At 43.7% G+C, this 25293-nt stretch overlaps 2 protein-coding genes across 4 annotated transcripts; one reads left to right on the top strand and one right to left on the bottom strand.

The window, feature by feature from the left end:
* The first annotated feature begins 1779 nt into the window (after nucleotides 1-1779).
* Nucleotides 1780-11912, top strand: LOC106586308 (cyclin-T2). 2 transcript variants are annotated; one of them, XM_014173462.2, is made up of 10 exons: nucleotides 1780-1997; nucleotides 2934-3015; nucleotides 3129-3257; nucleotides 3763-3823; nucleotides 4332-4394; nucleotides 4612-4657; nucleotides 8262-8425; nucleotides 8587-8657; nucleotides 8832-9981; nucleotides 10141-11912. In XM_014173462.2, the coding sequence occupies exons 1-10, from the start codon at nucleotides 1840-1842 to the stop codon at nucleotides 10206-10208; spliced, it is 1992 nt and encodes a 663-aa protein (XP_014028937.1). In that variant the 5' UTR covers nucleotides 1780-1839; the 3' UTR covers nucleotides 10209-11912. The 2 variants fall into 2 exon arrangements, 1 of the variants encoding a protein (XP_014028937.1); XR_001324169.2 differs by lacking the exons at nucleotides 8832-9981; nucleotides 10141-11912 and having other exon boundaries at nucleotides 4612-5020.
* On the bottom strand, nucleotides 11689-25081 carry map3k19 (mitogen-activated protein kinase kinase kinase 19). Of its 2 annotated transcripts, XM_014173459.2 has the most exons (14): nucleotides 24880-25081; nucleotides 22126-22319; nucleotides 21131-21322; nucleotides 20603-20763; nucleotides 20198-20313; nucleotides 19272-19435; nucleotides 18439-18499; nucleotides 17277-17364; nucleotides 16275-16525; nucleotides 16047-16090; nucleotides 13701-15920; nucleotides 13485-13589; nucleotides 12540-13237; nucleotides 11689-12246 (listed from the first exon to the last, which is right to left on the bottom strand). In XM_014173459.2, exons 1-14 carry the CDS (start codon nucleotides 24938-24940, stop codon nucleotides 12171-12173), a joined length of 4431 nt encoding a protein of 1476 aa, XP_014028934.2. In that variant the 5' UTR covers nucleotides 24941-25081; the 3' UTR covers nucleotides 11689-12170. The 2 variants fall into 2 exon arrangements, with proteins under 2 accessions (XP_014028934.2, XP_014028936.2); XM_014173461.2 differs by lacking the exons at nucleotides 20198-20313; nucleotides 20603-20763; nucleotides 21131-21322; nucleotides 22126-22319; nucleotides 24880-25081 and having other exon boundaries at nucleotides 17277-17338; nucleotides 19272-20121.
* Nucleotides 25082-25293: the final 212 nt, after the last annotated feature.

Below are 25293 nucleotides of genomic sequence, written 5' to 3'. Positions count from 1 at the left end.
CTCAACTTAACCCTTAACTTCAAAATTTGACGTTTGGATAAATGGAACAATATAGAGCAGCAGGAGCAAGAAAAACACTTTGAAATTTGACGTTTGGAGCAACTTCAAAATTTGAAGTTTGGAGAACATGGATCAACATTTAATTCTGCAGTGAGTCTGAGCTTGTTGAATTATTATTCCAAATCATGAGTATCAAACTTACTTAAAAGTAGGGAACAATGCTTAAATTTCTTTGTTGAAATGTTCCTCATGAGTTATCACGTCGAAAAATTACATTGAAAAGGTGTTTTCCAGATGTTGAAGTTAGGTTAATATTAGGTTCTGGATGAAAGGTGAAAATACGTATTAACCGGATGTTGAAAATGTGTTTTTCAGATGTTGAAAATATGTATTTTTTGGACATTGAAATCGGGCACATTTTTTATGTTCCGAAAAAAAGTTGAGAAAATGTAAATTCCAGAAGTTGAAAATATGTATTTCTTTGGTAATTGATTCTATGGCCGAATGTAAACTGCACTTACATTCTCAAGTAAGCATTATATCACACTAATACTTTTATCCATTTAATATAAGAGGAGCCAACTGAAGATTGCAACAGAAAATATTTGGTAACACTTTACTGTAGGTGTTTTTATGCATGCATTCATAAAGCTTTTATAACAAAAAGTACTGGTTTATATCGTTCCTTTCTGCTCCTTTTTTAACCTGTGAAATACATGTATTTTTTTACATTGAGCTCATTAAATTACTTCACCAATCAAGTGTGGATAGAGTAGGCAAGCTAATTATTTACATGCGTGATGGGCAGACAGTGTAGCCTATGGCGCAAGATGCGACTGAAATTTTGCGGGTGGGGTGAGAGCTAGAGAGGGTTGATGAGGCTTGAGACACTGGGCATCTTCTTGTGACATGCATTATCTAGCTAATTAAACATCTTGCTTCTGAATCAAGCTTGTAATGTCAGTACAGTAGCCTATGCTTTGAAGGGGGAGGAGCAGGTAGCAAAAAAAACACGCACAGGCAAAGATTTTCAGCTTGCAGGCAAACACTGGAATACATTTCTGAGGGACAGAGTGAGGGCTTTGCATAGGTGTTTTTTTGTGGGACTAGAAAAAAATGCCTGGTGCATTAAATACATTTATTAACCGGTTCCCATGCATTTAAATTAATGGTTCTGTTATGGAACAGTATGGATCACTTTTGTTCCAGGTTCTGTTTCTGTTCCTTGAAAATGTATATTTTTTGGTTCTGGAAAAATTTGGTTGAGGTTAGAAAAGTGGGTTAGCTCAAATGCTCTCCTAGCCTGCTGGCTGTACGCCATCTAGTCACAACCATAAACTGCCATTGCTGGGCCTCCATCAGCAGATATCTCCTTTGCTCCTTTTTTTTCTGGTTCATAAACAATCAATGAACTAAGAAGACCAGACCCAGTTGCTAATGCATTGGTGCAAATGGGAGAGCCACCCCTTAAGCAGACCGGAACTGTTAACAATTTTGGTTCATTGTTCATTTTATCTTTGTCCATCAGGACATGTAGGTAGAGGGATCATTGGGAAAGGGGCGTTGCTACCCCATATTGCCAAGATTCGCCTCTTCCTCTCTATTGCTTTTATCGGCTGTAACCGAATTAAAATGAGCCTATTAATAAAAAATGTGCGCATTGAACTACACATCAGAATCGTGAAGTTCACACTCCAGAACGAATGGTGGCGATGATGCACTACCAGTTGGTTTGGCTGTGTCAAAAAAAGCTATCGAAGAAAAACTATTGTGGTTTCCGGTACGTGCCGCGCATGCGTCCATTCGGTCCTTGGTGTGCTGTGTGAAAACTGGAGAGCTATGGCGGCGTGCCGGGGATCCTCTTCAAAATGGTTTTTCACCCGGGAGCAAATCGAAGCCACGCCGTCCCGCCGTTCGGGAGTGGATCCGGACAGGGAGCTATCTTACCGACAGCAGGCGGCTAACCTCATTCAAGACATGGGCCAGAGACTCAACGTGTATCCTTTATATACGAGCTTGCAGTCATCAGATGTCGAAGGAAGGAGGATTTACATAGCGCTCTTTGTAGGCCCGTGTCTGGGGCACGCGCTAGAGGCAGGTTATGTTCGACGTTATTTTGTCATAGTAGAACATTTAAAATGTGCCAGTGTGGTGTCGGTTATTATCCATCCAAGTTTAACTAGCAAACATCACCCTACATTCAACATAAAGGGCATCTCTCTGGCGCTAGTTAGCAAACTAGCCATGCTAGCAGCTAACTAGCACACTACTTGTTAGTTACCATAACTGAAATGTTAGTTAGCTAACGCTGATGTTTAATGATGAATCATAGTTCCTTCGCTTAGACAAGTGATAGCTGCCCAGCATGCCAACACTTGCCAGCTATAGTAGCATTGAACGGTCCTGTCAAGTTAGCTAGTTCGTTGTGACTAAGTTGCTTAGCTTGCTATCTATCGCTAGTTGGCGCGGGCAAGTTCAATCAGGTAAAGCAGAACGTGCATTGTTGTATTTGTCAATTTCGGTTGCCATGTTAGTATTTTGCTTACTGGATAAAATGTATGTAGCTACTGTACCTTAACTAATAGATCGCTAGTATCTAGCCAGCATTGTCAACACAACGTGGATCAAATGATTAGGAGTTGCCACATCTCATTGACTTGATTTAATTAACGAATGGCTTATATCATGGATAACAATGGCTGCGTTTATACAGGCAGCCCGATTGTGATTGGACAAAAGATAAATCAGTGGGGAAAAAAGATCACATCAGATTTTAAAGCTCATCTGATTGGTCAAAGGACCAAAAAAAAATATCACAATTGGACTGATTGTAAACGCAATTGTGATCTGTGGACTAAAATACATAATTTTAGCTAGTTGGTGAAACAGGGCAAGTTGAAATATATTTGATTTCCTTAACCCATTTTCTCCAGCTCACAACTTACAATAAATACAGCAATTGTTTACATGCATAGATTTTATATGTTCCACTCTTTCACCAAATTCCACAGAAATGTAAGTATTTTATTTTCTTCATTATCTATAGTCAGCCTGACTCTCTGCTTTCTCCATACAATTTGCAACATGTTTACATATTAATATATTCAAATCAATTTATTTTGTTACAGATAATTTCTCCAACCACCTTATTCCTAGCTGCGAAAGTTGAAGAGCAACCTCGGAAACTTGAGCATGTTATTAAAGTTGCCCATGCTTGTCTAAACCCTCAAGAGACCCCACTTGATACAAAGAGTAATGTAAGTCTGGGTAGTATGGGTATTGTAGGTTTTATTTTCCCTTCCCACCTTGTCAATGGCTTGAACACTTTCTTTTGTGTGATTGTATTGAGGTTTGAGTGTAAAGGTTTATACAAAGTGTTAGTATACACTGAGTGTACAAAACAATAAGAATATCTGCTCTTTCCATGAGACTGACCAAGCGAATCCAGGTGAACGCTATGGTCCCTTATTGATGTCAGCTCAATATTAGGTAGGTGTTCCTAATGTTTGGTATACTCAGCGTATATTCTCCTTTGTCAATCTAGATTCGCCCTCTGGTGACAATCTTCAGGCTTTGTCAGACTGATGTCTCAGTCCACTCTCAGCAAGATCTGAGTGCTAATATTATTCCTAGTAGTGAGACTGAGTTGAAACCACTAACACTAAGAAAACAATACTGTTACAGTTTGGAATTGGGCTTTGAAATAGAGGTATGGATAGACAAATTATAAATGTCATGTAATGATTGTCTATTGAACTTCAGGCATACCTCCAGCAAGCTCAAGAGCTGGTGATACTTGAAACCATAGTGCTGCAGACTTTAGGTAAGTAAAGTCTGACGGAGTGAGCGTATAGTGAGAGCTTGATCTTGTCTACAAAGTGTTTGAATATTCTGTTGGTTCATTGCTGCCAGGCATTGGTGAATTGCCATTTTTCCGGCTGTTTAAATTAGGTTTGTCATGGTAAGATGTTGATCATTCCTCAATGTCATAATTCTATTGTACCCGCGCAGGTCAAAATGTTCTTCTGTTATGATGAATTTCAGATCTTGGCAAACAGCAGTCCCAAGCATGTTCCAATCTGTGGTCTCTATGACTACGAAATACTCTAATTATGTGGCCACCATCTGGCCATTTCGATTATACAACACCAATATACTCACCCTTATTTGGATGGAAAGAAATGAGAACTCCCTTTCATAGTCCACATGTTATCCTGACTGTGCTCTTGTGATAAATAATAGAGGGGAAGAACCATAGAACATTACTTTAATACATTTAATCTACAAACTGTGTTACTGTTGAAACTCACCTGTCATGTATTTTGTTCCAGGATTTGAAATAACTATTGAACATCCACACACTGATGTGGTGAAATGTTCCCAGCTAGTGAGAGGTAGAGGCTTCTTTCTTTGCTCTTTCATGCCCTCTAGTCCACCCAACCTCTAATGTGGGTGGGTGGGAAGATAATGCTGACATAATGATTGTGCAACAAGTCATTGTTGACCTTCAAGTTCACAAAACATGATGTACAATTTGTGAACTTCTAATGATAACCCTTATCGGAGCTTACTGGTTGGCAAAAACTTACCCTCTTTTTCTTTCACTTGCAGCAAGCAAGGATCTGGCACAGACTTCCTATTTCATGGCTACCAACAGGTTGTTATCCTGACCCTCCTTTGTTGCACTGTGACTACTGCACACTATAGCTTCCTTTAATGCAGGGTACCCTTTCAGTGTCCAACGGCCCTCTATGCGCCGGTGGCTACTGGGACGCCAGCCCCCTCCTTGCCCCCCAGGTTGGGGGCGTTTGGCGGTACCGGCCCCGGTTGCAGTGCGGTGTATTGTACAAGGGACCAGAGTTGGCACAGTGGGGTTGAATGCACAATGTGAAGTGTAGTGGTGCGCTAGAACCTCACGTTTGCTCGGTTACACAAGTGCATATGTCTAAAAAGACACTTTGGTAGCCTGAATAGCAGCTAAAGATTACACAGATGTAAACATAACGTAGAAGTCATCCTGGTAAGTACCAATACCCTATTTTCTTTTTATTTGTATTTTTCCAATTTCACAAAATAGTTTTAAGTATTTTCATAAGTTTAACATTTTTAAGTCAGTTAACCAAATACTTTTTAGTGGAATGATATCATATACAGTGCATTCGGAATGTATGCAGACCCCTTGACTTTTCCCACATTTTGTTACGTTACAGCCTTATTCTAAACTGGATGAAATTTGTTTTTTTCCTCATCAATCTACACACAATACTCCATAATGATAAAAGCTAAAACCGTTTTTTAGAAATTTTTGTAAACGTATAATAAAAAATGTTGTATCACATTTACGTAAGTAATCAGACCCTTTACTCAGGACTTTGTTGAAGCACCTTTGGCAGCGATTACAGCCTCAAGTCTTCTTGGGTATGATGCTACAAGCTTGGCACACCTGTATTTGGGGAGTTTCTCCAATTCTTCTCCGCAGATCCTCTAAAGCTATGTCAGGTTGGATGGGGAGCGTCGCTGCACATCTATTTTCATGTCTCTCCAGAGATGTTTGATCAGGTTCAAGTCTGGGCAATGGCTGTGCTATTCAAGGACATTCAGAGATTTGTCCCGAAGCCATGCCTGTGTTGTCTTGGCTGTGTGCTTAGGGTTGTTGTCCTGTTGGAAGGTGAACCTTCACCCCCAGTCTGAAGCCCTGAGCGCTCTGACGCAGGTTTTCACCAAGAATCTCTCTGTACTCTTCTCCATTCATCTTTCCCTCGATCCTGACTAGTCTCCCTGTCCCTGCCGCTGAAAAATACCCCCACATCATGATGCTGCCACCACCGTGCTTCACCGTAGGAATGGTGCCAGGTTCCCTCCAGATGTGACGCTTGGCGTTCAGGCCAGAGTTCAATCTTGGTTTCATCAGACCAGAGAATCTAGTTACTCATGGTCTGAGAGTTGTCGTACCTTTTACTGAGGAGTGGCTTCCGTCTGGCCACTCTACCATCAAGGCCTGATTGGTGGAGTGCTGCAGAGATGGTTGTCCTTCTGGAAGGTTCTCCCATCGCCACAGAGGAACTCCATAGCTCTGTCAGAGTGACCATCGGGTTCTTGGTCACCTCCTTGACCAAGGCCCTTTTCCCCCAATTCCTCTGTTTGGCCAGGCGGCCAGCTCTAGGAAGAGTCTTGGTGGTTCCAGACTTCTTCCATTTTTAAGAATGTTTGAGGCCACTTTTTTCTTGGGGACCTTCAATGACGCAGTAATTGTTTTGGGAACCCTTCCACAGATCTGTGCCTCGGCACAATCCGGTCTCTGAGCTCTTTCGGACAATTCCTTCAAACCTCATGGCTTGGTTTTTGCTCAGACATGCACTGTCAGCTGTGGAACCTTTATATAGACAGGTGTGCCTTTCTAAATCATGTCCAATCAATTGAATTGATCACAGGTGGACTCCAATCAAGTTGTAGAAACATCTCAAGGATGATCAATGGAAACAGGATGCACCTGAGCTCAATTTCGAGTCTCATAGCAAAGGGTCTGAATACTTATGTAAATAAGGTATTTCTGTTTTAAATGAATTAATTTGCAGACATTTCTAACCCTGTTTTCACTTTGTCATTGTGATATTGTGTGTAGATAGAGGGAAAACAACATGATTTAATCCATTTTAGGAAAAGTCTGTAACGTAACAATGTGGAAAGGGTCAAGTGGTCTGAATACTTCCCGAATGCGCTGTTTTGTATATAAAACAGAAATGGAAGTGGCAATTTTACATTTCTGATGTTAACCCATTAAGGACCTGCTCAAATGGCAAGTTTTTATTAGATTTGAAGAGGAGAATTCATGTTTTCATACACCTTAGCATGGTAAAATACTGATTTGGTGCCACATCTGCCCATTATCATACGTATTATTCTTGGTTTCTGGCTTTTCGCGTACAATCAACCTTTCACAGTTCATGTTCTGCAAATTCTCGTAGAACTAGGTCCTTAAAGGGTTACTTTTAACATGACATGTTGGGTTGGGATTTAATTAGAGCCTTTTTGTTTCCAACTGTTGAATGCCCTCAAAACAAACTACAGTGTCTGGACGCAGATTTTGATAGTTGCTTTTCTGTTAGGCCTAGTCTTAATTAAGGTGCTGTGATTCAGCAATCGTATGGATATATATATATATATATATCTTTTTTTATAGAAACAAATATCAAAAACAGCGTTGTGTTCCAAAAGCGGCCTGTTGGGCTGGGTTTGACACGTTAGAACTGGAGAGGCTTATAGACAGTGAACAAGGAGAATAAGAGGTTGACGCTGTGCCTGAGACATCGCTGTAATTTGAGGATAAATGCCTCCTTAATGCCTGAACTGAACCCAATGACCAGCCACAGCAAGTAGGAGCATAGAAATATAATTGACTTGAATGGGAATGTCTGTTGTAGAATTCAAACCATAGAAATACTAAGGTTAGTCACCATGGTGAATTCTGGAACTTCTGATCTGTTGTTTTTCAGGATTGTGTGCGCACTAGTCTCAGGCAGCGCAGTCATACAGGAGATGGATAACATTTTTCCCCATAATATGCGTTTTGTCTAGCGTCCAGGCATTGTACTTGTTGTGACACAAGGTTACCATCCAGCTTTTACCACGGTCTTTCAAATGGTAGGCTATCTAGCTCTCTGTGCTAGAAAATATTGTAAGGTTCAGTATTGTAGCTCGATCTAGTTCTCTATTACTCAGCTTCTTTAGAACTCAAACCAACTTGCACTAGAGTTGACCAGAAGAAGGCATTTCTATGCATGTCTCACCATAACCAGTTAGTTATGAGTGATGAATGCAGATTGAGTGTGTTTGAATTAACTTGAGTTTACTTTGCCATAAAATGTTCCTGTGTTATTTATTGGCGGTTGATGTTTCAATAAAGGGTGAAATTCGGTCACTTTCCCCACACACAAAAAAATACTAGTCATCTTTTTAATTAGAATTGAAGTTATTGCTATATCTGCAGCTCCTTGTGGTAAACACTAGGATGGTAGCCACAATGTGAAACTGACTCATGGTCTATTCTGCATGTCAGTCATTGTTTGTTATTTTGGTAAGTGTGCAACTGTGTCAATCTGGGTCTAACATTTCTGTTATAATGATTCTTCTCTAATACTGTGTGTTCTATGTTTTACCTCAGCCCTAAGCACCTGTTACTAACGTTGTTCCCCCCTCCCCTCTTTGTTTTTTCTTCCCTCTCGTCCATGTGACCCGTTGTGCTCCGGCCTCTCTTCACGCAGCCTCCACCTCACCACCTTCTGCCTGCAACACAAGCCCACAGTAATCGCCTGCGTCTGCATCCACCTGGCCTGTAAATGGTCCAACTGGGAGATCCCTGTCTCCACTGACGGGAAACACTGGTGGGAGTACGTGGACAACTCTGTCACCCTGGAGCTTCTCGATGGTGAGGATTTGATTTTGATTCATGCTCATAGTCGAAAAGCCACAGTTACAATGTGGTTTAGTTTAGAAGAATAGTTTGTTTTCGTCAATGAGAAATGTTTGCGATATGTCATTGCTATGAATTAGGTGTTAAAACCAAGTGTGATCTTTCCTTGCCTTCAGAACTGACGCATGAGTTCCTTCAGATTCTGGAGAAGACACCGAGCAGGTTGAAGAGGATACGAAATTGGAGGGTAAGCTTCAGTTTTTCACCAGTGAATTATTAAGACCTCTTACTCACGTTAAACACTAGAGCGTCTTGTGTCTGCTGATTTTAATTCAGTGTAGTTTTATGGCTGTACAGTTTTATATAATGCCCTTCGCAAAATCGCCTCCTCACGCCATCTTTCTCTTTTCCCACTTGCCAGACCACGCAAGCTGCCAAGAAGACCAAGGGAGATGGCTCTCAGGCAAACGACCCCTACCCAGGACCCTCCCTGGTCCACGAACATTCCCTGGGAGATGCCATCCCTGGGGTCTCCAACTCAGCCTTCTCCAAGGCCGCTTCATCGTTCCCTGTCCCTCTGCCAGGGCACGCCAGTGGGCCCCTCTCCCTGGACTCTATCGCGTCCATGCAGGGCAGCTCCTACACCTTCACAGCCCCCAGCGACTGGCCCCAGGATACGGGGGGTCGCTTGGAGGGAGGAAGCTATTCCCTCAAAACAGATGCACTTGGCCTCCAGCAGGGTGCTCCAATGAACCCGAACAGACCAGATAAGACAGAGTTCAACCCTACTAAACATGAACATAAGGTCGGGTCGGCAGGGGGTGTGGGGAAGCAACAGCAGCCAGTTTTCCCTCCACCGCCCCCGCCGGCTCAGAAAATGTCCCTGGACAAGTATAGAGAGAAGCACGCTGCTGAGCTGGCGGTGCAGCATAAACGCAGGGCAGAGCAGCAGAGTTTCGAGCCTGACGGCAGGGACTCATATATACCCTCCTCTGTCCAATCAGACCATAGGAAACACATGCAGCTCCACCCTAACCCTGGGAGCAGCAGCAGCACCACTGCCTCCCCTCTTAAAATGAAGCTGGCCACGCCAGGCCAGGACAAGGTCCCCTCTGACAAACGGGACAAGGGGGGCTCACTCAAACTCCGCCTTCCAGTTCCTTCTCAGGGGGGCGTGGCCAGCAAAGAGGAGCTGAAGATGAAAATCAAGGTGTCCTCGGAGCGCCACAGCTCTTCTGATGAGGGCGGGGCCAAGAGCAAACATTCCAGCCCGCTAGTGAGCAAGGAGAAGCACCGGGAACACTCAACCCACCGCCACCACCACAAGCAGCACGGCCACTCTCACCTTCATGCAGCACAGCACAGTGGCAACGGCCGAGGGGTCCCCGAGGGGCCAGCGGGGGCCGGGCCAGCCGTCCTCCGGAGACCCCTAGGGCTGGGGGGTGTTGAGGGGGTGGCGGGCATGGCCCCTAGCTCTGGTTCCAGCTCCTCCCGCAAGAGGGGGCACCCACACGTCGCAAGCCACAACCACCACTCCTCCAAAACGAGCAAAAGCTCCAAGGGCGGCGCAGGTAGTTCCTCCTCCTCTCATTGTTCCTCTGTTCAGCTGCAGTCACAGTGTGTGTCGTCTCAGTCACAGTGTGTGTCGTCTCAGTCACAGTGTGTGTCGTCTCAGTCACAGCTCTGGTTTTAACCTTCCCTTCCCCCCTCCTCCCCCTGTCACATACCAGGTGGGCTACGAACATCTCAACGCCCTAGTGAAACTGGACAAGAAGCCAGTGGAGAACCGCAGTCTTGAGGGAGCCGTGCGGGCGTTTTCTGCCATCGGGCAGACTACAAACACTTTTGACATGCTCGATTCTCTCAAGTGCCCAAGGAATTAACTCATGAACACTTTGTAGCAAAGCATAGGAAGGTAAAGTAAAAAATATAACGGAAAGTGTAGGACATTTCAACGGTTGAGGCAAAAAAATGAGAAATTAATGCTTCCTGATCATCTGATCTTTTGGCAGTGCTGGTATAGTCCTGCCCTTTTCAATGTGTAATTGCTGCTTTGTCCTCCATATTCTCAGGATGGGTCTTGGAATGCGGACGTGTGTGAGTGTTAGGGGGGGTCATCCGAGTTTAAATCTCCATGTTCGGAGGGGGAAAAAGTATAAATACTGAAAAGGCACGAAAGGTGCAATTTCGAATATTTTTTTCCAAATAATAATTTAAACAGCATTGTCACAGCTGTTATCCATTCTGGTGAGAAAACATGTCAAGTAGACCTCCGTGTTGCCAGGAGGGGGCTTAGCTCAGACAGAAGTAAAGGCATGCCAAACATGGCTGCCAATGGAAGTTGGATTTTTAGTTGTTAATTTCTCTTGAATTAGTTTTTCCTTTTTTATGCTGAATACTGTATGTAGGATCTGCATGCAATCATCAAAGGGATAACGCAGAAAGCTGACCGCTGTTTACAGAAAGTAAAGATAAATGTACATACATTTTTGTATGTTTAAAAAGCTATACCATAAATACTCAGGTTTGGAGCTGCTTGTAACTATATAACAAGATATATATATATATATTGGGGAAAAATACTATTGTAACTTGATGTAGGAGTCCTATCATCGGTGATTCTGACTGCCACATTCCTGTGTTGTGCTTAGAGCCTGTATTACACATGGCTGGCTGCCAGGAGATGGCACTTGAACTTCGACCTTTCCAACTCAGCCAATCCAGACCCTACAAACAGTACCAACCACCTGGCATGTTGTCAGAGGCAATGCAATTTGTACACTTTTTTTTTTTTTTGGACTTCCAAGATTACCTTAAGCTGGATGCCAAAGGCTTTGCCTCACACAAAAAAACTAAAGACATACATGAGAAGAGGACAATAATAATAGTGCTATAACGTTTACATGCCTAACCTTTGCTGTGAAGAGCATTTACACAAAATTGTTACTTGGCTTGACGCTATAGCCCATAGATACAAAGCTGTAGGTAAGTAATGTAGTATTGTTTATGTTTGGTGAAAGAAAACAACAGCAGAAAAGTAGCCTGGATGCCAGTCTTTCTGCTCTCTTGCCAACTCCTTATGTAATTGATATGGCTTGACAATGGAGTAGGCAAGAGCACAAACCGATCTGGGACCAGGCTAGCAGTAAAGGCTGTAGGGCTTAACGTTCCATCAGTGTTGATACAGTACGGTGGCTTGTAGGCTGTTTGTTCTCTAACGGGTCAGTTTCCTAATATATATATGGAGTATATCGTTCTCAATTCTGGACACACAATAGTAACTGTTCTTTGACTGGTTAGTCCTTTATTTCAGTGTGCAGACAGTTTGTATTGAGGCCAAGATGGTATATTTCCCCAGTACTGATAGTGATTATATTCTTGGGCACAGACATTATTACAGTGGTTTGGTCTCAACAAGAAGGCAAATGCAAACCGTGACATCCATTTTTGTTTTTTTTGTTCTACAAATAAATCTTACGGTTACCACTACCTTAAAACATGACCCATGTTGTATGATTGGTATTTACTGTATGCTATATGAAAAGTATGGATGCAATATGTTTGACAAATGCTCTTTGTATCAAAGGTGCCCAAAAATTCAAGGAATTATTTGCAATAGCCTAGGGAATGTATCTAAGTTTCAAGCAATACATTTGAAAGGGAATTTAAATATACAATTTGGACATGTTATATAAATGATTGATAGGTGTTCCTGATTGGCACTTCTGGCGCTATTTCCTAACAACTTTGAGTGTAGGTCCTAAACTAAGATCACATTGTTAGGAATGAAAGGGTGGTCCAATAGTTGTTCTGCAGACGGGCGCTGTTTCTGGTCACTGCAAAGAGGACAGAATGTTATTCAACTTGCATGCCCTTTTATTACCATGATTTACTGACTGTTGGTGAGTTGTCACATTCATCTTTGACTTAGTAATTGTTGATCTAATTAAATTACTGAAATGTTAATCCACACTTTTACTTTAGCCTTCGTAGCGTTCTATATAAACCCAGAGTGTAGATCCCAATCCTCATATTTGGAGACCACGTTCAAGGTAAGGAAACATCCAGTCATTCAGTTGAACTATGCCTTTAAAAGTGTTATGTAGTACAGAATTGTAAATCAACTCACTTGGTCAGACAGACTTGAACAAAATCCCTGGCGTCCTCTGAGAACCTGTCAGGCAGCGAGGGCATCAGGCCTCGCCTCGCCCCGATGTAGAACAGCGCTGCCATCTTGTCCATGTGTGACAGTGGCGGCTTCCCCGTGGCCATTTCAAACACTGTGCACCCCACGCTCCAGATGTCCGACTTCCTGCCGTGACCCGTCTCGTTGATTACCTCTGGCGCCATCCAATAGGGCGTGCCGTGCACCGATTTCAGGAGGTCACTATGACTGTGTGTGTGAGTGAGGCAACTCAAACGGCGGGCGCAGCCGAAGTCTATCAGCTTGACTACTCCCGTAGGCATCAACATCACGTTGTTCCCCTTCAGGTCCCTGTGAATGACCCTGTTGAGGTGCAGGTAGGACACCCCCTCCAGGATCTGACGGGTGTACAGGGCCAGGACACGCTCCGGAAGGGGGCCAAAGCGGTGGAGCACGCTGGCGATGGAGCCTCCGGGGACATACTCCATGAAGATGCTGACCAGGTGGTCCCGCAGAGAGGTGCCCAGAAATCCCACAATGTTGCTGTGATGGAGGTTCTTTAAGAGGTCTACTTCCTCCTGTAGGCGGTTGTACTCCTTGTCTGCGGTTTCGAGGTCTGAGGCGTCCAGGGCCACCTGTTTTACGGCTATCAGCTGGCCTTGGCTGGTCAGTCCACAGAACACCTAAAACCAGCGTAAATATGATGTTTTAGGATTTAAAGACAAAACTTATTTAAAATTCCTATTACAGACAGGCTCGGGTGCTAATTTGAGACTGTTTCATTTGAATATCTATAAAATGAAGGTAGCCTTGTATTGATATGGGATTATACAACTATAGCAAGGTTTGGGTGTTGGCATGATTGGTTCTCTTTTCTGTGATGTAACTTTTCCTTTTCTCCAAGGCATATTGAGAAGCTGACATACTCACAGTTCCATAAGCTCCTCTGCCCAGCACTTCTCCTTTCCTCCAGGTGATGGCATCATCCACTACCAACCCAGACCCACTGAGCACTTCTCCAGGTGATGTAATATCCTAATGGACGGGGCACAGGGTAGGAAGTTACACACACATAACCACAAGTATTTGTGTGTGTATATATGATTAGCTGTAATTGGTGTAGGTACTCCACTAGTGCCAACTTACCCCCGGTAATGACTTCTCACATCTCAGCTCAGAATCGTTTCTGAATTCCCTCTGGTCTGAGTCACAGTTGTTTTCTGGACATCCACCATCTCTCTCATCCAGTGATATCAGCTCTTCTGCCAGACAACGGAGCAGGTCATCGGTCAGTGGTCCCTCCCCCACATCATCCAGAAACTTCTGGAACACAGGGGACACTGTCCTGCTGTCACAGCTACCTGAGGTCCAGGTGTTGATCTTAGGCTGCACTGGGCAATCGGATGGGGTGGATGAATGGTCCAAGTGATTTGCCTTGTTTTTCTCATTTTCTGACATGTTGTTCCCCATGGGTCCCCTATTGTGCAGCACATGGAGGTGATCATCATCTGGGTCAGAATGAGATGTGAGTTTAGTCTTTGTCTGACTGGGAGAGGTTTTGTCTCTCGGCCGGTGGTGAGAGATTAGTGGGTTTGGCGCATGGCTGGACATAGACAGCACTTCTTCTATCACTGACAGTGACAACATATGGTCCACCTCCTGAACCTCTGGTGTGCTGGGAGAGACGGTCTCTTCTCCATATTTACCGAGGACCAGCTCAGTCTTAGTCTGGATGTGGATTTGCCAGTCGAGCCCAGAAATAACCACCACGTCGTCTTTGTCATCCGTGATGGCGATAGGCGTCAGATGCGACTTTCCCCTGGATATAGGCCTAATAGCCCTGTTCTTCCTCTGCTTGGCCTTGTCCACTGGGCTTCGCCTCACTCTTATGCTCTCCATTGGTTTAGGGCATTTGTGTTTGGTCCTGTGGGTTTGGGTCTTCCTAGATGGGGCAGACTGGACCTGTCTGGTCCTCTCACATGAACTGGAAACTCTTATGTTGTCAAACACCGGGCCGGCAAACATCTCATAGATGACTGGTCCCTCATCCCCGGTGTTGATTTCCTGGAAGATATCACTATACGTGATGTAGTCCACGGCTGACTTGGCCCTCAGGGTCCCCAGTTGTGACCCAGTCTTGGCTTGTCTGGCACTTTTCGGTTCCCTCTGCTGAATATGTTTCTGACAAGGGACTTTTATTTTAAGTGCCTTTTTGTCGTTGTTTAGCCTTTTGCAGCTTGGCTGTACGGGCTCTGTAACCCTCGTTCTGACAGAGGTTGAGTCTGTGCTTTTCTGACCAGTCTTTGTAGAGATTATCCCACTGACGATGAGATCAGGAGGTTTTCTGACTTTGCCTTTGACTTGTGAAGGAATGGGTGAAGTCCTCAGGTTGCTTTTGGACTTGCTGTTCCCCCGAATGTGATCTTTGTGTGCCAAGACGTTGAAAGACTGATTGATTTGGACACTAGTGCTGCCTCTTCTCTCTTTGTTCTTGGCAGGCTTGATAGGTTTGATCTTTTTCTCTGTAGGAAGGTTTAATTCAGGTAGTGTGACATTCACAGTAGAAGGAAGACATTGATACTTGGCGTTATCCACAACACTAGTGTTTGCATTGTCATCAACTTGAATATCTTTGTTTCCATTTTTAGATGCAAAGGGGCATGTGGTAGTTGGCTCAGTACTTGTGATCTCTTTTGAGAGACCCCCTGAGCACATCACCTTTGTCCATTCCACTGCCACAACCTCACCCTCACAGTCCCTCTCAGAGCATGAAGTGCTGTTAACATCTTTGAAATTCGTCAAATCGGTGTTAAGTTGGTGCCTCAACTCAATTATTGCTTTGTACCCTCTCTCTCCAGGGTCAGATTTGATAGATACTCCCTCCTTGTTATCCCTAGGAAAGGCACCCTGATGTCTTGTCGACTCCCTATTCCTATGGTCTGCGTTCTCCTCACTGTAATCTCCAACATGAAACTTTCCAGATGAGTCTAGATCCAACTGCAACCTTCCCTCAAAAGTCTCTCCAGCGTGTTGTTTTGCTGTAGTCTCACTTATGTCTCTTAAGTCTCTCTTATTGTCATCCACCTCTACCTCCAGGTCGATGGAGGATTGGCTACTGAAGCTGCCCTCCCTGGTGCCTGGGGATCCTCTGGGGCTCACCCTGGTCCTGGCCAGCCTCTCCCTCCTCAGCCTGGAGGTCATGGAGGACATGGAGGTCAGGGGCATCAGGGGCACGAGGCTGATGGGCTTTAGGGGAGAAGGGTGCTTCAGGCCGGGCAGCACTCCTCCGTTTCTATGCCTCCCCTCCAGAGGGGCTAACAGCTTGGGGGTCCTGATGGGGCCTGGAAGCAGGGCAGGGAAGGAGCCCTGGACAGAGATGATTGGAAAAGGCAAAGGTGGATAAATAGCAGATTACAGGTGGTTTTACAAACTAAGGAAGCTGTATGAAAATGTGATGTACGAATAAAACATGATTTATTTGAGTTGACCTACCTTTCGACCACTGCTTTTTTTCTCCGTTTCACCACACCCAAGCCCTGCAAGACAAGAACGTGCCAAGCTTTACAAACACAAAATGATGTAACTCATTTCCTCAACAAAGAGTACTTCTCTAAACACATTCATGAGCATGACCTTTACCTAAACATATTAATCAACAACATGCTGACCTTATACTGTCCTCTAAGCCTTGAGCAGACATAGGATTATTATATTACTAACTGTTCTGGATGTGGACTCGGGCCTGGACCAGAGAGCTGGAGTCCAGGAGAGGCTCCAATAGACCGGGGGCAGATTGGCTCAGCTGGGCTGGGTGAGGGGTCACCGGGCTGGGGGCCACAGCTTCACATCTGAGCCTGGGGGGAACAGGCAGGCAGGAGGAGCTTCCTGTGGTCTTCAACAGCCCCGGTGTAGGATCCAGTTTGTCTAAGTGTATGGCTCTGAGCCACAGACTGGGTAGAGACGAACCTTGACTGAAGAGAGAACAAATTAGATTTGAGAATAAATCCTTTACACCTCACAATGCTCTCACAGGTAATCTTGGTAAAATAATTTGGTTCATTAAAATCATCTATAATTCACAAAACCTGGAGCCGAGACGAAGGGTAATCTTATATAATGTCCTAATAATGAACACTGTCCCTTTCAATTGCACTTTCTCTGTTCTGTGTGGACGCAAGACAGAGGGCACAGCAGAAGGACGCTGGCCAGGGGCTGATGCTGTAAAGTGAGAACTTTTCAAAGGGGTTTATTCTCCCAAGATCCCTTTGGACCTCTTTCAGCAGTAAGAGCCCTACAGACAATGATCTGTTTCAGAAAGCAAAGTAGACTCTCCCTCGGTTTCTCCCTCCCTCCCTCTGTTTCTCTCGGTCTCCCTCTGTTCTCTGTTTGGGGAGATTGGCATGCCCTTGACATGATGAGTGCTGGCCTGACCGTGTAACTGGATGCTTCTTATTCTGTATTTATGTAAGTGAGAGGGAGGTGTGGAAGGGGGGTTGAAGTACACACAAGGAGGAGGGACTAGCATACGGTGGATTTGTTTGTTCATGTGTGTGAGAGTGCTTGTTAATTGCAAGGATGTGTGCATAAGTGTTTGTGTGTGTCTGTATGAACAGGTGTTGGTGTTTGGGTGTGTTCCTGACTGTCAATTTGCTCTGTGGTTACTGTATTGTTGTATTAATTTATAGCCGTTCTAATTAACATGGAGCGTGTGTGCGAGCCCACCTGCTACCCTTCCCCAGATCTTGGTAGGCTTGCCTCATGTCCATCAGAGTATCCATGGCGCTCTGGAAGGAGAGGGAGAGCCCCTTATCTACAGGACCCAACACAGCCTGAGGTCAGTAGGGGTTGATGTACCTTTCACATACAGCAGGGACATTACTGCTACTGTGTGTCAACAGCAAAAGTCCCAAGCCAACAGTGAATGGTTCCTCTGTTACACGTAGGATAGCATTCAGTATCACAACAGTTCACTGACAAATCCGATTTTTTTTCTTCCAGTTAACCTTTATTTAACTAGGCAAGTCAGTTCAGAACAAATTCTTATTTACAATGACGGCCGAACCCGGACGACGCTGGGCCAATTGTGCGCCGCCCTATGGGACTCCCAATCACGGCCGGATGTGATACAGCCTGGATTCGAACCAGGGACTGTAGTGATGCCTCTTGCACTGAGATGCAGTGCCTTAGACCGCTGCGCCACTCTGGATCCCAGATGCTCCACCATGACACTGTTTATGATAAACTCAGTAGAATTTCACCAAGATCAAAATGAACCAATAATACAATTTATTATCACTGCATAATGCCAAACATTTTACACTATTTACACATTGTTTTTACACAACTGTTTCTATACACAGCCTATGTGCAGAAAACTACAAATTACATTTAGCATTTACAGTACTTTCCAAACAAAGTGGTTGGAGAACAACATAAGAAACAATAGACGTTACCTGTTTCTGAGCCAGTTAATCCAATCTACCCTCATCTCAGCCTCCTCAGATTATATGACAGAATGAGATTGAGAGGGGCTGTACACCTCTAGCTCGCTCGCTCTCGTTTTCGCTCTCTGAGCTACTCTGTTCTGTTGTGTGTTTCTGACAGGAGTCAGGAAGGTTTCCAGCTGGGAGTCTGTATTGTGTCTCCCTGAGGGGAGTGATTTAGCACACTGACCCAATCAGCTTGGGCCATGGCAGGGCTGGCCTTTGTGGCTGTCTCTTTGTGGGATAGGCCCATTGTGTGAAGAGAGGGGAAGGGTGTGTTTGGGAGGAGGGGGTGGTCTTGTGTAGAGCCAACAGGGCACACAGACCAGAGACACAAGGAGTCACTGTCCAAGACCCTACCTACTGTAGGTGACAGTGCACAATAGGGAAATATAGCTTACCTTGATTGATGGCTTTATGATGGTCGGATAAAAGAACGCACTCTGGAGACTCCAGCAAATCCTACAATGGGAAAATAAGAATGATCATAAGTAGCCTTGAACCCTGTGGCATTTGGCACGTATCCACAAACATATCTATGATATCACTGTCCTAAGTGTAGTTAGGAGGACGATGGTGACTGTTGTAGCTAGTGGTTGTTATGTTCAACTGAAATTTATCTCAGAGCCTATAATGAACAACTCCCCCCCCATTTAATTTCCCTGGGGGGGGGCCCTAAAATATTATATAGCTTCACATTAGTGCCCAGTCTGCTATGTTTGTGTGCCCCTGGGATAGCCTCTTTCAACCATCTGCTTTTCCTCTATTCAATAAGTGGGCTGGGTCATTAGACACCAGACAGTAGCCAGCTGCGCTCCCTGCCCTTGTCTTACCTGTTAAGGCCACTTCAAAGCAAAGTCAGGATATATCTAAGAGTCAGCTAGTCAGAACACGGACTCCCCACCAGCCAATTACACTGATCTAACTCAGGTCTCTGGTGAATTGGGCCCCATTGCTTTGGGGGAAGAGCCACTATGGATTAAGTCTTTTAATTGATTAAGGATATTTGGGCATTGTTTGGTTAAGTAATAATTAATGCATTTGAGAAAGAAGCTATGATGTAGTCATTTTTTGTTTGTTAATGCAATACAACTAACTTGTCTTGTAATAATATATTTGATGGTCTTAAAATGTGTTAACAGACAGTGAACAAAATTACATTATGAAGTAGGTCTCCACAAAATTACAGACTTGTACACTTCTTACATAACTGTACGACCGGACGTTTACTTACCTCTGTGCTGACAGCAGTCTGAATGAGGACATTTTGGGTCAGATAGGGAGAGGAGCTTGGGGAGTTTGTTGCTCTCAGCTCATCGGTCAGAGAGGGAGAGGGTCTGGGGGAGTTTACTCTCAGCTCATCAGGGTGGAAGCACTGCAGGTCCAGGGGTGTGGGCGCTGTTTGTTGACCAGGGCAGAATGAGACGGAGGTGTGGAGTCATTGAGCACAAGAGGAAACAAGGCCCTCTCACACACTCAGCCCCTCAGGAATTCACTAGGATTTCCCATATGAGTGCTGGCTTTGACCACTCCTCCAAGCTCAGGAAAACATTTGATTACGCAAGTACACACTGCACGGATCGACTAAATCAATACTATTCACTACAGGAGGTTGGTGGCACCTTAATTAGGGAGAAGGGGCTCATGGTAATGGCTGGAGCGAAATACGTGGAATGGTATCAGAGACATGGTTTCCATGTGTTTGATGCCATTCCATTTGTGCTGTTTCTGCCATTATTTTGAGCAGTTCTCCCCTCAGCAGCCTCCTGTGCTATACACTAAGCTAATAGATAAGTCAAATCCATATTGCGTTTCTGTCAGTATCGATTTGAAAAAATCTACTTTAGAGGAAAACTTTAAAGGCATCATGTTGCACATGACTTGAGTGCTGTGATGTCATAAGAACGAACTGCCACAAACAAGCAGATTTGGTGTGGTACAAGTATGTGTATAACAAACAGATCACATGGTTTGTACTTGGATAGAGAAGTATTTCCCTGGAATATCCTCAAATGTAAACAGAGAATATATCAAACCATACCAACAATCGGGATTGTGTTATGTTGGATTTGTTTGGTTGAAAGTCATGTCTGGTAATTACACAGCAGTAACTGTAGTAACAACATTGTCTGACCATCTTGGTTGCAAGTCATGTTATACCTGGCTGTCTGAGGGACTCAACCATCATGTAGATGAGTTCGTCCTTCAGGGGGCTCTCTATCTGAGCAGCATAGTGAAGAGCAGAACAGCCGTTGACATCACACACCCCCAGGTCACTGTTTGGAAAGAGGGAGAATAATTAACATCATTTATAGAGCGGAAGGCAGCATATAGACCAATAAAAATGCAGGGGCAATGTGAAAAAGTATTTGTGAGTGCTGTTATGGAACAAGGAAGTTGTTAGCTTGGGAGGTGGAATATATTATTATGTTATAAGATTGTAATAAAATTGTATTGCAGTAATAATAAGGTCATTTTGCAATAAGGTTCTATAATAATGTAAGGTTTTAGGCTGTTGTAATAACAAAACCAAAGCGATTTTGTCATTGCTGCTGGTTTCCTTACGCTGAGAGAGCCAGCAGTTCCCTGACCACCTCCACAGGTCTGTATTCCCATGGCAACCGGACGTCCAGCTCCTCAAACAGGTCGACGTCCCTCACAGCCAGTATTAGAGGGGTCAGCCCGTCGCGGTTCTGAGTGTTCACGTCCACTAGGTCAGTCTGGGCCTGCAACACACACAGACATTGAGATATAGGCTCAGCACTGGTGCCTGAGAGTTACACATTACGAACAAAGATAGGTCAAGTGAGAAATGTGCTGGAGATGATTACAGATGGAATGCTCATAGCTGCTTCGGCTGCATCCACACAATGCTGTCCTTTGTGCTAATCTAAACTCTAGCCTACCCCCGTTGTTAGACAAGCACCTGATGTTGTGTATCACATTTCCAGTTACACAATGTAAAGGGCGTTGGGAGTGATATCAGTGGCGGTGGCAGTGACTGTGTGCTCGCTTGGTGTGTGCTTGTGCGCGCGTGTGTGTGTGGTCTATGGTGAGACATTGTAAAGGAGTTTTGGGGGGAGGCGGACTTACCAGGAGGTGCTGCAGGGAGTGGAGGTCTCCCTGCCAGGCAGCCTGGAGGAGCTGGGTCTGGTGGGGCAGAGCCCTGAACATGGCTGATAACAGCACCTCCTGGAGGACTGGAAGACTCACATGCAGTGGTGTCTGGTTGCTATGGTTGCACAGAGTCACATCGGCTCCTCTTTTCAGAAGGAAGTGTACAACCTGACAACAAAATTTACATTAAAATACCCCCCCCCCCTATGTTTTATTGGTAGGGTAGGGTTAATGACATGCTTTGGTCCACTATTTCAAAATGGCAAAGGTCAAGTAAACGATAGCCAACATAATAGTATGGGGTTTATTGCATGTTTTCTCAGTGTACAAAGTACAATGCCATGTTTTGCTTTGGCAACAGTGAAATCTGTTAAATCATACAGAGTCAAAACAAAAGCCGTAAAGACCCAACTCCTGGGACACATGCAATCAATTGTTTCCCCTGTGGCCTTAGACACAGTACTAAAAAAGTATTGTGGTTGTTTTGATAGTGTATCTCCAGAGAATGATCATGGGTCTTCACCCCCCCCCCCCCCTTCAATGTCACATGACACCGTGTTATTGTTATTGGGAAGAAAAAATTCAACTGATGAGTAATGTCACTGTAACGCTGAGAGGAATAAATAGTCTAGAATTTTTTCTGTGTTTCCTGTGTTTAAATGGATTGTTCACATCCTCACAGTATGTTAATCTGTTTTTGATTTAAATATTCCTTCATTCACACAGTGATGCTTTTGTTGAATATAGATTACAATGTGCAAGACTAATAAACGTGCAACCACATAAACAGAACAAAGTCTGTATAAAGCATATCAGCCATGCTGTGTTTCCATTCAAATATATAGGCTTTTTCACTAACAATAAGAATACTAATCACATCTTATCAGTTCAGTCAAAGGGTCTCTGAAGCAGACTAACTTACCAGACAGACCTCCCCTTGAACCAAATTCCCCTCCCCCAATGGTGCTTACCTCAGTCAAGCCCCTCTGGCAGGCAGTGATAAGGGGAGTACAGCCCCCCTCCATGCGGGGAACATCCACCTCCTCCCAGGGACAATCTCCCAGCTCCTCCAGCCCCAGGCCTACCACCTCCAGCTCTCCCCTCAGCAGCTCAATACCAGCCCCCAGACCCCTTCTCTCACTACTTTCCATCATCCACAAGGGTCCTGTTGACAAGTTGGTGTGAATAGAAGCCAGAAGGATGAATGTAAGAGATAACAGTGAAGGTTGTTTTGTTGCTCTGTAACTTGCTGCCTTTCAGCTTGGTTTGTTTGCTGTGGACACTTCGTACGTGGTTACTCTCTTCTTTCAAGATCTGGTCCCTCCACGTATGATGTGGGGCTTCAGTATGTTTGTGTTGAATGTTGATGCAAGCCTCTAGGGCTCTCCATCCCTGTTCCTTTAGAGCTACCGTCCAGTAGGCTTTCACTCCAACACAATCTAGCGCACATGCTTATAATAATTACTATAATATAATAAGTTCTATTAGGAGAGGGACAGTGGAGTGGAGGACATTTCCTCTCGTTACTGTATCATGTGTATCAGAGAATGACTGCCTCACATGATAGCCTGTTATCCCCTATACCAGGGGTATTAAACGCTTACCCTACATGGTCTGGAAACTACTGGTTTTCTGTTCTACCTGATAATTAATTGCACGCACCTGGAGTCCCCTCTAAATTAGAGGGGAACAATGAAAAAAGCAGTGGAACTGGCTTTGATGTCCAGAGTTGTGTTTGAGGGCCCTATACAGTGTACTGCTTTTGATGCAGGGCCCCTGGTCAAAAGTAATGCACTACGGTCCTACACATAATACCCCATAGTGATGAATTATGTTGTTAGACACTTTTACAAAATAATAAAAAATTAAAAGCTGAAATGTCTTTATCTGCCTCACAAAGAAGGGCACCTATTGATAGATGGGTGAAAATAAAATGGAATAATTGCATATCCATCTGAGGATGGTGAAGTTATTAATTACACTTTGGATGGTGTATCAATACACGCAGTCACTAGATAAATACAGGCATCCTTCCTAACTCAGTTGCCAGAGAGGAAGGAAACCTCTCAGGGATTTCACCATGCCAATGGTGGCTTTAAAACAGTTACAGAGTTTAATGGCTGTGATTGGAGAAAACTGAGGATGGATCAAAATTGTAGTTACTCCACAATACTAACCTAAATGACAGAGTGAAAAGAAAGAAGTCTGTACAGAATACAAATATTCCAAAACATGCATTGTTTGCAATAAACCTCTGAAGTAAAAATGCAAAAAATGTGGCAAAGAAATTAACTTTGTCATGATTACAAAGTGTTATGTTTGGGTCAAATCCAAAACACATTACTGAATACCACTCTACATATGTTCAAGTGGTGTCTGCATCATGTTATGGGTATGCTTGTAATCGTTAAGGACTGGGGAGTTTTTCACATTAAAAATGTTTACGGAATAGAGCTAAGCACAGGCAAAATCCTAGAGAAAAACCTGGTTCAGTCTGCTTTCCACCAGACACTGGGAGATGAATTCACCTTTCAGCAGGACAATAACTTAAAACACATGGCCAAATCTACACTGGAGTTGCTTACAAAGAAGACAGTGCATGTTCCTGAGTGGCCGAGTTCCAGTTTTGACTTAAATCTGCATGAAAATCTTAGGCAAGACCTGAAAATGGTCTTTCAATGATCAACAACCAATTTGACAGAGATTAAAGAATTTTGAAAAGAATAATGAGCAAATGTTGCGCAATCCAGATGTGCAACGCTCTTGCCTTGTTCACACTACAGGCCTTAGTGCTCAAATCAGTTCTGTTTTTCAAATCCGTTTTGGAATAATTACTGTCCAAACAGCAAGTTACAAGCGACCAAATTGGATTTGTGTGTGTTCAGAGTTCAGACAACAGTAATTTGGTGACATGGCTCAAGTTTGACTTGAGTCACTTCAACCTGCCAATATGAATAAGGCTTTTGCCCAGAAAGACTCAGCTGTAATCGTTGCCAAAGGTGATTCTAACATGAATTTACTCAGGGGTGTGAATACTTATGTAAATGAGATATTTCTGTATTTAATTTCCAATACATTTGCTAACATTTCTAAAAGCATGTTTTAACATTCATTATTTGATATAGTGGGTAGATGGATGAGAAAAAAATATGTTTAAATCAATTTGGAATTCAGGCTATAACACAACAAAATGTGGAATAAGTCAAGTCTGAAGGCACTGTATATAGTACCCTCAACAGTACACATTTTTGTTGTAGCCCCAGACAAGCACACCTGATTCAACTTGTCAACTAATCATCAAGTCCTCAATGAGTTGAATTGGGTGAGTTTGTCTGGGGCAACAACAAAAATGTGTGCTGTTGGGGGTACTCAAGGACTGGGGTTGGGAAACAATGATATAGGGTGCCATTAGGGACACAAAAACTGACTCATGATGTGACTTAGACAATGACGAGTTAATGAGAGAGTACTAGAACTAATTCAAACCACAGGCCTGACTGGCATCATAATAATAACTATTCATCTCTGGAACATTAACCAGCGTCCTAGTGGATTCATGACTGACAACCAGTCATTTAAACCATTTTGGGAGTTCTTTACAGATTAGCATTCTAGAACCAATTAATGGAATAGTACTACAGGTTTCAGTCAGAATGGACATAGTTAAAGCAAGAAGTCTTGAAAAAGAAAAGCAGCAGTTGAGTGAAATGAACAACTTTACTCACCTTCAGTACTCTTGGTCTCCGACTTTGAAATATCTTCCTCAATCCTTTGCCCAATTTTCATGCTTCACATTTACTCCAATGTTCTTTGACAAACAAATATAATGTTCTGCATTTTAATAGCAGCTGTTTTATAAGTAAACTTCCTTCTAGTTTAAACAGCTTATTCAGTGTATGTCTGCTCTCCTTCCCTGTGCAGTGTCGCTAGAATGTTTACATTCTGTTACCAAGGAGATAGTCAGCCAACAGTAGATTAATTAGCAGTCTGAATGGGCCTCTCAAACAAATGAAGGCAATACTGAGTGCATGCCTACAATTAGAAGTGAGATCTGTCAAATGTATCTTTTTCCCGTATGAATTAGCAGTGGTGGAAAAAGTACCCAATTGTCATACTTGAGTAAAAGTAAAGATAACTTA

This window comes from Salmo salar, chromosome ssa25, assembly GCF_905237065.1.
Source record: "Salmo salar chromosome ssa25, Ssal_v3.1, whole genome shotgun sequence".
Taxonomy (NCBI): domain Eukaryota; kingdom Metazoa; phylum Chordata; class Actinopteri; order Salmoniformes; family Salmonidae; genus Salmo; species Salmo salar.
Note: the sequence above shows the minus strand (reverse complement) of the source record. Positions and strands in the feature narration are given on the sequence as shown.